The sequence below is a fragment of the Oncorhynchus nerka genome, unplaced genomic scaffold (assembly GCF_034236695.1).
Source record: "Oncorhynchus nerka isolate Pitt River unplaced genomic scaffold, Oner_Uvic_2.0 unplaced_scaffold_949, whole genome shotgun sequence".
In the NCBI taxonomy this organism is placed as follows: Eukaryota; Metazoa; Chordata; class Actinopteri; order Salmoniformes; family Salmonidae; genus Oncorhynchus; species Oncorhynchus nerka.
The window spans coordinates 145,902-162,740 of NW_027040361.1; the positions used below are offsets into that span (position 1 = coordinate 145,902).

At 47.7% G+C, this 16,839-nt stretch overlaps 1 protein-coding gene across 1 annotated transcript in view; it reads right to left on the reverse strand.

Annotated features, from left to right (window-relative positions):
* Nucleotides 1–6: 6 nt before the first annotated feature.
* LOC115124198 (protein eyes shut homolog) overlaps nt 7–16,839 on the reverse strand; it is a gene marked incomplete at its 5' end in the record, with an annotated part of 115,132 nt that continues 98,299 nt past the window's right edge. The window contains 3 exons of the mRNA XM_065016611.1: nt 7–1,154; nt 1,693–1,814; nt 1,962–2,123. Of these exons, the coding sequence (XP_064872683.1) occupies nt 63–1,154; nt 1,693–1,814; nt 1,962–2,123 (1,376 nt within the window). The remainder of the gene's footprint in view (nt 1,155–1,692; nt 1,815–1,961; nt 2,124–16,839) is intronic.

The window sequence follows — 16,839 nt, forward strand, 5'->3', positions numbered from 1 at the left end:
AACCAATTCTATGAATTTCTTTATTACAACACATTAATCACCTATTTTCACAAGTTACAGAACTACTCATTACTTTTGTGAACATTAAATCCTTCGCTGTTTTGGAGGAACTGCAGTTGTCTGGGGTCCTGATACAAACGCACGTCTTTAAGATCTCCCACAAATCCTTTGGTAAACAGCCCAGACGTCACTGTTGAGATGTTCCTGAGCAACTCGAACCCTCCCAAGTACAACAGACCCCCGTAATTCATGGCAACGTAACGTTCGAAGGGGTCCACGTCTTTGAAAAGGACCCTCTCGTCACCCAGGAACACCTGAATAATGGTGCTGTTCAGAGAGAGAGATAAATAATGCCATGTGTTACAACACAACGTGACGTTTCTGAAAGTGAGCGGGAGGGAGAGCCTCTCTCCGAGGTTGACTGCGATTTTGAGGTGGCCCGCCTGAAGCCCGACAGCAAGGTAATCGTCGTCATCGTGCTCCGCTCTTCCCATCCACAGAATCAACCCTTCGTTCCCGCTGGCTGTAAAGTTAAACGAAACCTGCGTGTGCCTCAGATTCCGTGTGTTGAATTTAGGATCCCTGTATTTCAGATATGATTTCCCAACGAACTTCAGAGTGGTCATGGATAGGCCTACCTGCTTATCGCAGTACCTCCCCTCCCACCCGAGAGGACAGAAACAGTCGTATGAGCCAGTCACAAGATCAGAGAAACACAATGACTCATGTTGACACAGGTTATTGACACAATACACCGCCTGGTTACACACAGGACCCGTCCACCGAGGAGGGCAGGTGCACATAAACGAGTCCGAATCGGCGCCGCTCAACGCAGTACAGCGGCCGCCGTTCTGGCACACCTTGTACCCGCACGCAGTCCCGTCCCAGTCGCCCACATTGGCCCCTCCCAGGGCCCCTGTCGCCGTCAGGTCAAAGTCGTGTCCGTTTAAGACCAGCTCTCTCACGCCTCCGGTAAAACCCACAGGCTCGTTCTCCACGGAGAACGTAGAGATGGAGCTCAGGTCAGAGACCCCGCCGACGAAGAGGTCCGTGGCCACGTCCAGAGTGGACATCCCTCCCTCTGTGTCGTTCTGCTTCACCTCCAGCCCGTCCAGAACCAGGTACCCCTGGTGGCCTGTCCTGCCTGCCCTCACCTGGAATGATAACAACATCAAACCTTTACAGAAAATATTATTTGCGTGTGTTTTCTAATTATTTATCCAGATCCTGTAAATATCTGATGTGTTTTCAGCACAAACGCAGCTGTAATGTTCTTGCCTGTTCTGTACAGGTGTAAGAACATAATGTGGCAGGAGGAGATGGCTGCCGTTATATGGCCACCTAACCAATTGTGCTATTGTGTCTTTTTTCGCTTACAACTGTGTTGTTGGTTAAGGGCTTGTAAGTGGGGCGGCAGGTAGCCTAGTGGTTAGAGCGTTGGACTAGTAACCGGAAGGTTGCAAGTTCAAACCCCCGAGTACAAATCTGTCGTTCTGCCCCTGAACAGGCAGTTAACCCATTGTTCCTAGGCCGTCATTGAAAATAAGAATTTGTTCTTAACTGACTTGTCTAGTTAAATAAAGGTCAAATATATTTTTTTTTACTAAAAAGTAAGCATTTCAATGTAAGATCCTACACCTGTTGTATTTGGCGCATGTGACAAATAAAATGTGATTTGATTTGACATGGTACCGTGTGCCAGGTCCCTCCGCTGGTGTCCACTCTGTTAGTGGACTGTAACACGTTGGTTCCAGAACCCAGGTTGTAACGCAGCTGGACCAACCCCGATGTCAGGGACACACAGAAGAAGTCTCCTGTGGATGACATGACCAGAGAGATACGATGGTGATTAATGTTGTTGCCATTCTGAATGTAGTTATATTATTAGCACGTTTCTATAAACCACAAATGACATGAAAACAGAGCAGTGTAGAGGATAGAATGGTTCCATTTGTTCCTACCGGCCCTGGCACTGAGGTGCTGTGCTGTGTAGAAGACGATGCCCTCTGGTGACAGAGTCTGGAACTGCAGCCTGAGGTCTGTCCTGTGTCTGATGCTGACTGGAGGGAAAGACATCCAGGATGACTGGTTACCGCTGAAGAACGGGTCACTGATGGCCATGGCTGAAACAAACAAGAATGGGAGAAATAGAAACCTCATTAAAAAATGTATAAAATCATTTTAGAATATTTTTTTCTTGTTCATTTGGTTCTGAAATTACTTTTGTTACAAGAACAGAATACAAAAAAATGGCTAATGTAACAAACATTATAAATGTTACTATGAAGGTTTATCTTCATAACATCAAGAAGAACCAGAGTAAAAGGGAAATCTGTAAGGTTTGTTCAGAGTTGTAGTGTAATTCTTATTGCTTATATGACAACAATGTTATTGGATTTATCTGTATATTCTCAAACTCCTGTTCTATCAGATTGAAGATGAGAACATGTTGTACACAGTAGGTCTACTACAGTAATACATAGAGCCCTGTGTTTTGTATACAGTAATACATAGAACCCTGTGTTTTGTATACAGTAGGTCTACTACAGTAATACATAGAGCCCTGTGTTTTGTATACAGTAATGCATTGAGACCTGTGTTTTGTATACAGTAGGTCTACTACAGTAATAGAGCCCTGTGTTTTGTATACAGTAATACATAGAGCCCTGTGTTTTGTATACAGTAATACATAGAGCCCTGTGTTTTGTATACAGTAATACATAGAGCCCTGTGTTTTGTATACAGTAGGTATACTACAGTAATACATAGAGCCCTGTGTTTTGTATACAGTAGGTCTACTACAGTAATAGAGCCCTGTGTTTTGTATACAGTAGGTCTACTACAGTAATAGAGCCCTGTGTTTTGTATACAGTAATACATAGAGCCCTGTGTTTTGTATACAGTAGTCCTACTACAGTAAGACATAGAGACTTGTGTTTTGTATACAGTAGGTCTACTACAGTAATACATAGAGCCCTGTGTTTTGTATACAGTAGGTCTACTACAGTAATAGAGCCCTGTGTTTTGTATACAGTAATACATAGAGCCCTGTGTTTTGTATACAGTAATACATAGAGCCCTGTGTTTTGTATACAGTAGGTCTACTACAGTAATACATAGAGCCCTGTGTTTTGTATACAGTAGTCCTACTACAGTAAGACATAGACCTGTGTTTTGTATACAGTAGGTCTACTACAGTAATAGAGCCCTGTGTTTTGTATACAGTAGGTCTACAGTAAAGCATAGAGCCCTGTGTTTTGTATACAGTAGGTCTACTACAGTAATACATAGAGCCCTGTGTTTTGTATACAGTAGGTCTACTACAGTAATACATAGAGCCCTGTGTTTTGTATACAGTAGGTCTACTACAGTAATACATAGAGACCTGTGTTTTGTATACAGTAGGTCTACTACAGTAATACATAGAGCCCTGTGTTTTGTATACAGTAGATCTACTACAGTAATATATAGAGCCCTGTGTTTTGTATACAGTAGGTCTACTACAGTAATACATAGAGCCCTGTGTTTTGTATACAGTAGGTCTACTACAGTAATAGAGCCCTGTGTTTTGTATACAGTAATACATAGAGCCCTGTGTTTTGTATACAGTAATACATAGAGCCCTGTGTTTTGTATACAGTAGGTCTACTACAGTAATACATAGAGCCCCGTGTTTTGTATACAGTAGGTCTACTACAGTAATACATAGAGCCCTGTGTTTTGTATACAGTAGGTCTACAGTAATACATAGAGCCCTGTGTTTTGTATACAGTAGGTCTACAGTAATACATAGAGCCCTGTGTTTTGCATAATAACATCATAAAACATAGCCAGGCTGTATCACTACCGGCCGTGATTGGGAGACCCATAGGTCGGCGCACAATTGGCCCAGCCTCGTCGGGTTTGCTCTTAACTGACTTGCCTAGTTAAATAAAGGTTAAATAAAATGCGGTAAGCTTGGAGATAGTGGGACACACTGAGCTGTGACATTTATTTCCATCTCGTCTTTCTCTCACACAATGGCTTCTTTTTCTCTCTATACCTCTGTCCCTACTTTGCTTTCTGTCTGTCTGTCTGTCTGTCTGTTCTTCTTCTGTCTGTTCTTCTGTCTGTCTGTCTGTCTGTCTGTTCTCCTCCCCCTCCCCCTCTCTCCCCCTCTCCTCCCCCTCTATCCCTCTGTCTCTCCTCCCCCCCTCTCTCTGTCTCTCTTCCCCCTCTCTCTCTCTCTCCTCCCCCCCTATCCCTCTCTCTGTCTCTCCTCCCCCTCCCCCTATCCCTCTCTCTGTCTCTCCTCCCCCTCCCTCTCTCTCTCTCCTCCCCCTCTATCCCTCTCTCTGTCTCTCTCCCCCTCTCTCTCTCTCCTCCCCCACCTCTATCCCTCTCTCTGTCTCTCCTCCCCCTCTATCCCTCTCTCTGTCTCTCCTCCCCCTCTTTCTGTCTCTCCTCCTCCCTCTCTCTATATCTCCTCCCCCTCTGCCCCTCTCTCTGTCTCTCCTCCCACCTCTATCCCTCTCTCTGTCTCCTCCCACCTCTATCCCTCTCTCTGTCTCTCCCCCCTCTATCCCTCTCTCTGTCTCTCCTCCCCCTCTATCCCTCTCTCTGTCTCTCCTCCCCCTCTATCCCTCGCTCTGTCTCCTCCCCCTCTATCCCTCGCTCTGTCTCCTCCCCCTCCCCTCTATCCCTCGCTCTGTCTCTCCTCCCCCTTCTGTATCTCCTCCCCCTCTATCCCTCTCTCTGTCTCTCCTCCCCCTCTCTATCCCTCCCCCTCTGATCCCTCTCTCTGTCTCTCCTCGCCCCTCTGTCTCTCCTCCCCCCCTCTATCTCTCTGTCTCTCCTCCCCCTCTATCCCTCTCTCTGTCTCTCCTCGCCCCTCTGTCTCTCCTCCCCCTCTCTCTGTCTCTCCTCCCCCTCTATCCCCCTCTCTCTGTTTCTCCTCGCCCCTCTGTCTCTCCTCCCCCTCTCTCTGTCTCTCCTCCCCCTCTATCCCTCTCTCTGTCTCTCCTCCCCCTCTATCTGTCTCTCCTCCTCCCTCTCTCTATATCTCCTCCCCCTCTGCCCCTCTCTCTGTCTCTCCTCCCACCTCTATCCCTCTCCCACTATCCCTCTCTGTCTCCCCCCTCTATCCCTCGCTCTGTCTCTCCTCCCCCCCCCTATCCCTCGCTCTGTCTCTCCTCCCCCTCTATCCAAATCAAATTTATTTATATAGCCCTTCGTACATCAGCTGATATCTCAAAGTGCTGTACAGAAACCCAGCCTAAAACCCCAAACAGCAAGCAATGCAGGTGTAGAAGCACGGTGGCTATCCCTCTCTCTGTCTCTCCTCCCCCGCTATCCTTCTCTCTGTCTCTCCTCCCCCTCTATTCCTCGCTCTGTCTCTCCTCCCCCTCTGTCTCTCTTCTCTCTGTCTCTCCTCCCCCTCTCTCTCCTCCCCCTCTATCTCTGTCTCTCCTCCCTCCTCTATCCCTCTTTCTGTCTCTCCTCCCTCCTCAGATCCCTCTCTGTCTCTCCTCCCCCCTCTATCCCCATCTCTTTCTTCTTAATCATACTGCTAACTCTAATGCCTGACCAAAAAGCTACTTTTAGTTTTCATGAATTTTTACAATATAGCCAATTCTGACTTTGCAGCTGGCCTATCTAGTGGAAATCGTTCAGTTCTGCCCCAGGACAAGACTCATGACAATAAACATTCCTTCTGTTGGCCCTAATCCTTCAATATTTTCAGATCTACAATTTTTTTAAGTACTCTCACATCTGAGTTTTCTTGTTGTAGGTGCGCAGCAATAATGTAATTACTTATATATCTCTAAAGTCAAATCAAATTTGATTTGTCACATGCTTCGTAAACAAATCAAATCAAATGTTATTTGTCACATACACATGGTTAGCAGATGTTAGTGCGAGTGTAGCGAAATGCTTGTGCTTCTAGTTCCGACAATGCAGTAATAACCAACAAGTAATCTAGCTAACAATTCCAAAACTACTACCTTATAGACACAAGTGTAAGGGGATAAAGAATATGTACATAAAGATATATGAATGAGTGATGGTACAGAACGGCATAGGAAAGATACAGTAGATGGTATCGAGTACAGTATATACATATGAGATGAGTATGTAAACAAAGTGGCATAGTTAAAGTGGCTAGTGATACATGTATTACATAAGGATGCAGTAGATGATATAGAGTACAGTATATACGTATACATATGAGATGAATAATGTAGGGTATGTAAACAACAGGTTTACGAAGCAACAGTGAAATGCTAACGGGCCCTTCCCAACAATACAGAGAGAAAGAAAATAGACAAATAATAACAAGGAATAAATACACAATGAGTAACAATAACTTGGTTATATACAAGGGGTACCAGTACTGAGTCATGATAACTTGGTTATATACAAGGGGTACCAGTACTGAGTAACAATAACTTGGTTATATACAAGGGGTACCAGTACTGAGTCATGATAACTTGGTTATATACAAGGAGTACCAGTACTGAGTAACAATAACTTGGTTATATACAAGGAGTACCAGTACTGAGTCATGATAACTTGGTTATATACAAGGGGTACCAGTACTGAGTAACAATAACTTGGTTATATACAAGGGGTACCAGTACTGAGTCATGATAACTTGGTTATATACAAGGGGTACATTTACATTTACATTTAAGTCATTTAGCAGACGCTCTTATCCAGAGCGACCAGTACTGAGTAACAATAACTTGGTTATATACAAGGGGTACCAGTACTGAGTAACAATAACTTGGTTATATACAAGGAGTACCAGTACTGAGTAACAATAACTTGGTTATATACAAGGGGTACCAGTACTGAGTAACAATAACTTGGTTATATACAAGGAGTACCAGTACTGAGTAACAATAACTTGGTTATATACAAGGGTACCAGTACTGAGTAACAATAACCAGTACTGAGTTATATACAAGGAGTACCAGTACTGAGTAACAATAACTTGGTTATATACAAGGAGTACCAGTACTGAGTAACAATAACTTGGTTATATACAAGGAGTACCAGTACTGAGTAACAATAACTTGGTTATATACAAGGGGTACCAGTACTGAGTAACAATAACTTGGTTATATACAAGGATATACACCAGTACTGAGTACCAGTACTGTAACAATAACTTGGTTATAACTTGGTTATATACAAGGAGTACCAGTACTGAGTAACAATAACTTGGTTATATACAAGGGGTACCAGTACTGAGTAACAATAACTTGGTTATATACAAGGAGTACCAGTACTGAGTAACAATAACTTGGTTATATACAAGGGGTACCAGTACTGAGTAACAATAACATGGTTATATACAAGGGGTACCAGTACTGAGTAACAATAACTTGGTTATATACAAGGAGTACCAGTACTGAGTAACAATAACTTGTCTATATACAAGGAGTACCAGTACTGAGTAACAATAACTTGGTTATATACAAGGGGTACCAGTACTGAGTCATGATAACTTGGTTATATACAAGGAGTACCAGTACTGAGTAACAATAACTTGGTTATATACAAGGAGTACCAGTACTGAGTAACAATAACTTGTCTATATACAAGGGGTACCAGTACTGAGTAACAATAACTTGTCTATATACAATGGGTGCCAGTACTGAGTAACAATAACTTGGTTATATACAAGGGGTACCAGTACTGAGTAACAATAACTTGGTTATATACAAGGGGTACCAGTACTGAGTCATGATAACTTGGTTATATACAAGGGGTACCAGTACTGAGTCATGATAACTTGTCTATATACAATGGGTACCAGTACTGAGTCATGATAACTTGTCTATATACAAGGAGTACTAGTACTGAGTAACAATAACTTGGTTATATACAAGGGGTACCAGTACTGAGTCATGATAACTTGGCTATATACAAGGGGTACCAGTACTGAGTCATGATAACTTGTCTATATACAAGTGGTACCAGTACTGAGTAATGATAACTTGGTTATATACAAGGGGTACCAGTACTGAGTCATGATAACTTGGCTATATACAAGGGGTACCAGTACTGAGTCATGATAACTTGTCTATATACAATGGGTACCAGTACTGAGTAACAATAACTTGGTTATATACAAGGGGTACCAGTACTGAGTAACAATAACTTGGTTATATACAAGGAGTACTAGTACTGAGTAACAATAACTTGGTTATATACAAGGGGTACCAGTACTGAGTCATGATAACTTGGCTATATACAAGGGGTACCAGTACTGAGTCATGATAACTTGGCTATATACAAGGGGTACCAGTACTGAGTCATGATAACTTGGCTATATACAAGGGGTACCAGTACTGAGTCATGATAACTTGGCTATATACAAGGGGTACCAGTACTGAGTCATGATAACTTGTCTATATACAATGGGTGCCAGTACTGAGTCATGATAACTTGGTTATATACAAGGGGTACCAGTACTGAGTCATGATAACTTGTCTATATACAATGGGTGCCAGTACTGAGTCATGATAACTTGGCTATATACAAGGGGTACCAGTACTGAGTCATGATAACTTGTCTATATACAATGGGTGCCAGTACTGAGTCATGATAACTTGTCTATATACAAGTGGCACCAGTACTGAGTCATGATAACTTGTCTATATACAATGGGTACCAGTACTGAGTCATGATAACTTGTCTATATACAAGTGGTACCAGTACTGAGTAATGATAACTTGGTTATATACAAGGGGTACCAGTACTGAGTAATGATAACTTGGTTATATACAAGGGGTACCCGTACTGAGTAATGATAACTTGGTTATATACAAGGAGTACCAGTACTGAGTCATGATAACTTGGCTATAAACATGGGGTACCAGTACCAAGTCCATGTGCAGGGGTAGATCGGTAACCGGTGACAAGACAATAGGCAACAGGATAGATAATAAACGGCAGCGTATGTGATGAGTCAAAAGAACGTATGCACCATAGAGAAGCTTCATGAGACCCTTCAGATCTGGAAACATTGAAGGAGTAGGGCAAAGGGGAAGGGTTAGGGCCATGGGGAAGGAGTAGGGCCATGGGGAAGGAGGAGGGCCATGGGGAAGGGTTAGGGCCATGGGGAAGGAGTAGGGCCATGGGGAAGGAGTAGGGCCATGGGGAAGGAGTAGGGCCATGGGGAAGGAGTAGGGCCATGGGGAAGGAATAGGGCCATGGGGAAGGAGTTAGGGCCATGGGGAAGGAGTAGGGCCAAGTGGAAGGGTTAGGGCCATGGGGAAGGAGTAGGGCCATGGGAAGGAGTTAGGGCCATGGGGAAGGGTTAGGGCCATGGGGAAGGAGTAGGGCCAAGTGGAAGAGTTAGTGCCATGGGGAAGGAGTAGGGCCATGGGGAAGGAGTAGGGCCATGGGGAAGGGTTAGGGCCATGGGGAAGGAGTAGGGCCATGGGGAAGGGTAGGGCCATGGGGAAGGAGTAGGGCCATGGGGAAGGAGTAGGGCCATGGGGAAGGAGTAGGGCCATGGGGAAGGGTTAGGGCCATGGGGAAGGAGTAGGGCCATGGGGAAGGAGTAGGGCCATGGGGAAGGAGTAGGGCCATGGGGAAGGAATAGGGCCAAGTGGAAGGGTTAGGGCCATGGGGAAGGAGTAGGGCCAAGTGGAAGAGTTAGTGCCATGGGGAAGGAGTAGGGCCATGGGGAAGGAGTAGGGCCATGGGGAAGGAGGAGGGCCATGGGGAAGGGTTAGGGCCATGGGGAAGGAGTAGGGCCATGGGGAAGGAGTTGGGCCAAGGGGAAGCAGTAGGGCCAAGGGGAAGGAGTAGGGCCATGGGGAAGGAGTAGGGCCATGGGGAAGGGTTAGGACCATGGGGAAGGGTTAGGGCCAAGGGGAAGGAGTAGGGCCAAGTGGAAGGGTTAGGGCCATGGGGAAGGAGTAGGGCCATGGGGAAGGAGTAGGGCCATGGGGAAGGAGTAGGGCCATGGGGAAGGAGAAGGGCCATGGGGAAGGAGTAGGGCCAAGGGGAAGGAGTAGGGCCATGGGGAAGGAGTAGGGCCATGGGGAAGGAGTAGGGCCAAGGGGAAGGAGTAGGGCCAAGGGGAAGGGTTAGAGCCATGGGGAAGGGTTAGGGCCATGGGGAAGGGTTAGGGCCAAGGGGAAGGAGTAGGGCCAAGGGGAAGGGTTAGAGCCATGGGGAAGGGTTAGGGCCATGGGGAAGGGTTAGGGCCAAGGGGAAGGAGTAGGGCCAAGGGAAGGGTTAGGGCCATGGGGAAGGAGTAGGGCCATGGGGAAGGAGTAGGGCCATGGGGAAGGAGTAGGGCCAAGGGGAAGGAGTAGGGCCATGGGGAAGGGTTAGGCCCATGGGGAAGGAGTAGGGCCAAGGGGAAGGAGTAGGGCCATGGGGAAGGGTTAGTGCCATGGGGAAGGAGTATAGCCATGGGGAAGGGTTAGGGCCAAGGGGAAGGCGTAGGGCCATGGGGAAGGGTTAGGGCCATGGGGAAGGAGTAGGGCCAAGGGGAAGGAGGAGGGCCATGGGGAAGGGTTAGGGCCATGGGGAAGGAGTAGGGCCATGGGGAAGGGTTAGGGCCAAGGGGAAGGGTTAGGGCCAAGGGGAAGGAGTAGGGCTATGGGGAAGGTTTAGGGCCATGGGGAAGGGTTAGGGCCAAGGGGAAGGAGTAGGGCCATGGGGAAGGAGTAGGGCCATGGGGAAGGAGTAGGGCCATGGGGAAGGAATAGGGCCAAGTGGAAGGGTTAGGGCCATGGGGAAGGAGTAGGGCCAAGTGGAAGAGTTAGTGCCATGGGGAAGGAGTAGGGCCATGGGGAAGGAGTAGGGCCATGGGGAAGGAGGAGGGCCATGGGGAAGGGTTAGGGCCATGGGGAAGGAGTAGGGCCATGGGGAAGGAGTTGGGCCAAGGGGAAGGGTAGGGCCAAGGGGAAGGAGTAGGGCCATGGGGAAGGAGTAGGGCCATGGGGAAGGGTTAGGACCATGGGGAAGGGTTAGGGCCAAGGGGAAGGAGTAGGGCCAAGTGGAAGGGTTAGGGCCATGGGGAAGGAGTAGGGCCATGGGGAAGGAGTAGGGCCATGGGGAAGGAGTAGGGCCATGGGGAAGGAGAAGGGCCATGGGGAAGGAGTAGGGCCAAGGGGAAGGAGTAGGGCCATGGGGAAGGAGTAGGGCCATGGGGAAGGAGTAGGGCCAAGGGGAAGGAGTAGGGCCAAGGGGAAGGGTTAGAGCCATGGGGAAGGGTTAGGGCCATGGGGAAGGGTTAGGGCCAAGGGGAAGGAGTAGGGCCAAGTGGAAGGGTTAGGGCCATGGGGAAGGAGTAGGGCCATGGGGAAGGAGTAGGGCCATTGGGAAGGAGTAGGGCCATGGGGAAGGAGTAGGGCCAAGGGGAAGGAGTAGGGCCATGGGGAAGGGTTAGGCCCATGGGGAAGGAGTAGGGCCAAGGGGAAGGAGTAGGGCCATGGGGAAGGGTTAGTGCCATGGGGAAGGAGTATAGCCATGGGGAAGGGTTAGGGCCAAGGGGAAGGCGTAGGGGCCATGGGGAAGGGTTAGGGCCATGGGGAAGGAGTAGGGCCAAGGGGAAGGAGGAGGGCCATGGGGAAGGGTTAGGGCCATGGGGAAGGAGTAGGGCCATGGGGAAGGGTTAGGGCCAAGGGGAAGGGTTAGGGCCAAGGGGAAGGAGTAGGGCTATGGGGAAGGTTTAGGGCCATGGGGAAGGAGAAGGGCCAAGGGGAAGGGTTAAGGCCAAGGGGAAGGAGTAGGGCCAAGGGGAAGGAGTAGGGCCAAGGGGAAGGGTTAGGGCCATGGGGAAGGGTTAGGGCCAAGGGGAAGGAGTAGGGCCATGGGGAAGGAGTAGGGCCATGGGGAAGGAGGAGGGCCATGGGGAAGGGTTAGGGCCATGGGGAAGGAGTAGGGCCAAGGGGAAGGAGAAGGGCCATGGGGAAGGAGTAGGGCCATGGGGAAGGAGTAGGGCCAAGGGGAAGGAGAAGGGCCATGGGGAAGGGTTAGGGCCAAGGGGAAGGAGTAGGGCCATGGGGAAGGGTTAGGGCCAAGGGGAAGGAGTAGGGCCATGGGGAAGGGTTAGGGCCATGGGGAAGGAGTAGGGCCAAGGGGAAGGAGGAGGGCCATGGGGAAGGGTTAGGGCCATGGGGAAGGAGTAGGGCCATGGGGAAGGGTTAGGGCCAAGGGGAAGGAGTAGGGCTATGGGGAAGGTTTAGGGCCATGGGGAAGGAGAAGGGCCAAGGGGAAGGGTTAAGGCCAAGGGGAAGGAGTAGGGCCAAGGGGAAGGAGTAGGGCCAAGGGGAAGGGTTAGGGCCATGGGGAAGGGTTAGGGCCAAGGGGAAGGAGTAGGGCCATGGGGAAGGAGTAGGGCCATGGGGAAGGAGGAGGGCCATGGGGAAGGGTTAGGGCCATGGGGAAGGAGTAGGGCCAAGGGGAAGGAGAAGGGCCATGGGGAAGGAGTAGGGCCATGGGGAAGGAATAGGGCCATGGGGAAGGAGTAGGGCCAAGGGGAAGGAGAAGGGCCATGGGGAAGGGTTAGGGCCAAGGGGAAGGGTTAGGGCCAAGGGGAAGGAGTAGGGCCATGGGGAAGGAGTAGGGCCATGGGGAAGGAGTAGGGCCATGGGGAAGGAGTAGGGCCATGAGAAAGGAGTAGGGCCATGGGGAAGGGTTAGGGCCATGGGGAAGGAATAGGGCCAAGGGGAAGGAGAAGGGCCATGGGGAAGGGTTAGGGCCAAGGGGAAGGAGTAGGGCCATGGGGAAGGGTTAGGGCCAAGGGGAAGGGTTAGGGCCAAGGGGAAGGAGTAGGGCCATGGGGAAGGGTTAGGGCCAAGGGGAAGGAGTAGGGCATGGGGAAGGAGTAGGGCCATGGGGAAGGAGTAGGGCCAAGGGGAAGGGTTAGGGCCAAGGGGAAGGAGTAGGGCTAAGGGGAAGGAATAGGGAGGGAATTAGTACCGGCTGTAAGAGACAGAGGGCTATAGCCACAGTAAGGCTATTATGCAATGTCATTCTCTAATTGAACCTATTGGCCCAGCCAGTTCTAACAGGTCACAGGTCACAGTGTACTGAATATGGATTCATTTAAATGAGCTCACCCCAGAGCCCAATGTTCCTTGGCAATTTGTACCAGAGAGCTATACTGACTGACTGGATTTGATTGAAATCTCATTAATATAACCACTGATGCGCTGCTCGGACTGCCAGTCTGAGATATAACCACTGAAGCGCTACTCTGACTGCCAGTCTGGGAGCAGGACTGCAGCTATAGTATCTGGTGGATTATCTGGTGGATTCATGTAAAAAAATATACAGTACCTGTCAAAAGTTTGGACACACCTACCCAATTATGGGTTTTTCTTTTTTTGTACTATTTTCTACATTGTAGAATAATAGTGAAGACATCAAAACTTTGAAATAACACATGGAATCATGTAGTAACCAAAAAAGTGTTAAACAAATCAAAATATATTCAAAGTAGCCACCCTTTGCCTTAATGATAGCTTTGCACACTCTTGGCATTCTCAACCAGCTTCATGAGGAATGCTTTTTCAACAGTCTTGAAGGAGTTCCCACATATGCTGAGCACTTGTTGGCTGCTTTTCCTTCACTCTGCGGTCCAACTCATCCCAAACCATCTCAATTGGGTTGAGGTCGGGTGATTGTGGAGACCTACTTGGTCAAATAGCCCTTACATAGCGTGGAGGGTTGTTGGGTCATTGTCCTGTGGAAAAACTAATGGTAGTCCCAAAGCGCAAACCAGATGGGATGGCGTATTGCTGCAGAATGCTGTGGCAGCCATGATGGTAAAGTGTGCCTTTTGTGCCTCTAAATAAACCACAGACAGCGTCAGCAGCAAAGCACCCCCACACTCGGCGGCCTCAAAAAAGGTCTCAAACGGAGGCCGCTATTAAACGTTTCCAGTGTTGCAGGAGCTGTGTTTGCTTTGTTCCGGGACAATGTGGACCGCGCTGACTTTCAATGTAGCAACTGCTTGCTTGCGGAGGACTAAAGGAGCGAAGTAGCTACTCTTAGCAAGCAAGTAGCAAACCTACATAAGCTACTGGGGAACCCACGCCCACCTACTCTTTATTTTTCTTCCACTCTAGTAGCCGGACGCCGCTCTGGTCTGGTGGAAGTTTCGCCGCGTCGGCTCTCCACAGCCGACTGGCCGGTGCTAGGCAGGGTTCCATCCCCGAAGTGGTCTCTTCTTCCTTGGAGAAGGGAGCTGTTCTCGACCCAACCAACCAGCCATGGAGGTACGTCACTTGCCGTGGAAGTCGAAGAAGGCGTCCTCTGGCAACGAGGGTCTCCATGGAGATGTTGAGCCCGGAACGGACACAGACCAAAAACAGCTTTGCCGCCCTGGATCCAGAGGTTCCGGAGCCTTCGTCCTCAGTGGCTTCCCAATCAAGATCAGATCCGGAGGTACCTGCATCTTCGTCCTCGGATCTGTCTCCCTCTCCGGTGGCTTCTACCTCGGGTTCAGATCTTCGGAGCTCCCAGCCTCACCAAACTGTGAGGCTGCCTGAGAGACTGGCCCAGCTGTCATCATAGGCAGCTCTATGGTGAGAAACATCTCGGTCCCCAAGGCAAAAGTACAGAACATAACAAGGGTGCTTCGACTGTTCTACCACAGATGCCGGGAGCTGACACTGCTGTAGTCCATGTGGGGTCAAACGACATCAGGAGGGCTAGCTCGGAACATTTGAAAATTTATTTTAAAGAAGTGATTTTAGCATTAAGGGCAGTATTTTCATTTTTGAAAAAAAAACGTTCCAGTTGTAAACGGGATATTTTGTCATGACAAGATGTTAGAATATGCATATAATTGACAATTTAGGATAGAAAACACTCTAAAGTTTCCAAAACTGTAAAAATATTGTCTGTGAGTATAACTGATGTTGCAGGCGAAAGCCTGAGAAAAATCCAATCCAGAAGTGCCTCATGTTTTGAAAGTGCTGCGTTCCACTGCGTCCCTATTGAGCAGTGAATGGGCTATCAACCAGATTACTCTTTCTCCGTATTCCCGAAGGTGTCTACAGCATTGTGACGTAGTTTTACGCATTTATGTTGAAGAATACCCGTAAGCGGCTACATTGCGCAAGTGGTCACCTGATGCTCCCAGAGAGATTCTCGCGTAAAATACAGAGGTAGCCATTACTCCAATCGGTCCTACTGAAAAACTAATTGTCCCGATGGATATATTATCGAATAGATATTTGAAAAACACCTTGAGGATTGATTATAAACGTTTGCCATGTTTCTGTCGATATTATGGAGCTAATTTGGAATATTTTTAGCCGTTTTCGTGACTGCAATTTCCGGGCGATTTCTCAGCCAAACGTGAAGAACAAACGGAGCTATTTCGCCTACAAAAATAATATTTTTGGAAAAAAGGAACATTTGCTATCTAACTGGGAGTCTCGTGAGTGAAAACATCCAAAGCTCATCAAAGGTAAACGATTTAATTTTCTGATTTCCGTCACCAAGTTACCTGCTGCTAGCTGGACAAAATGCTATGCTAGGCTATCGATAAACTTACACAAATGCTTGTCTAGCTTTGGCTGTAAAGCATATTTTGAAAATCTGAGATGACAGGGTGATTAACAAAAGGCTAAGCTGTGTCTCAAAATATTTCATTTGTGATTTTCATGAATAGGAATATTTTCTAGGAATATTCATGTCCGTTGCGTTATGCTAATTAGTGTCAGGCAATGATTACGCTCCCTCACGCGGGATGGGGAGTCATTAGAGGTTAAGACACTCCAAAAAAGGGCCAATAATTTCAGGTCCAGTACCATCGTTGGGCCGTGGGTGTGAAAGATTCAGCAGACTGCTGGCATTACACATCTGGCTAAAATACTACTGTAGCTCTGCTGGAGTCACTTTTATAGATAACTTTGACACCTTCTGGAAACAGAAGATAGTCTACAGGAATGACAGAGTCCATCCAAATCATCTTGGCTCCTGGACTCTGTCCACACATTTCAAGACTGCGTTGAAACAATGACTGGTAAATGATCCAAGACCAGCTCAGTTAATCCCTACCATTGTGACAATGAGTCGCCATAATGCTGCATGAAATTGGCAAACACAATGTAAGTAATTTAATTTATGTACCCCTAATTGCACCGAATACATCTGTTGTAAACAGTAGTCATGGGCCTATAAACCAGAGTTACACTGTTAGCACTGAGGCGGTGTGCAATAGTAGGAAGACCACTTTATGCAGCTCACTCTGCACTATCAACTAACTATCAAGCCCCCTTTACTGGCTCAAATAGCCAACCAATCAGCCTGTTACCAACCCTTAGTAAACTTCAGGAAAAAAATGGTGTTTGACCAGATACAATGCTATTTCACAGTAAACAAATTGACAACAGAATTTCAGCATGGCTATATGGAATGGCACTCAACAAGCACAGCACTTAGACAAATGACTGATGATTGGCTGAGATAAATTGATGATAAAATGATTGTGGGGGCTGTCTTGTTAGACTTCAGTGCAGCTTTTTCACATTATTGATCATAGTCTGCTGCTGGAAAAACGTATGTGTTATGGCTTTACACCCTCTGCTATAATGTGGATAAAGAGTTACTTGTCTAACAGAACACAGAGGGTGTTCTTTAATGGAAGTCTCTCAAATATAATCCAGCTAGAATCAGGAATTCTCCAGGGTAGCTGTTTAGGCCCCTTGCTTTTAAAAAGTTTTACTAACGACATGCCACTGACTGAGTGAAGCCAGAGTGTCTATGTATGTGGATGACACAACACCATACACGTCAGCTACTAGACTGACTGAAATGACAGCAACACTCAACAAAGAGCTGTAGTTAGTTTCAGAGTGGGTGGCAAGG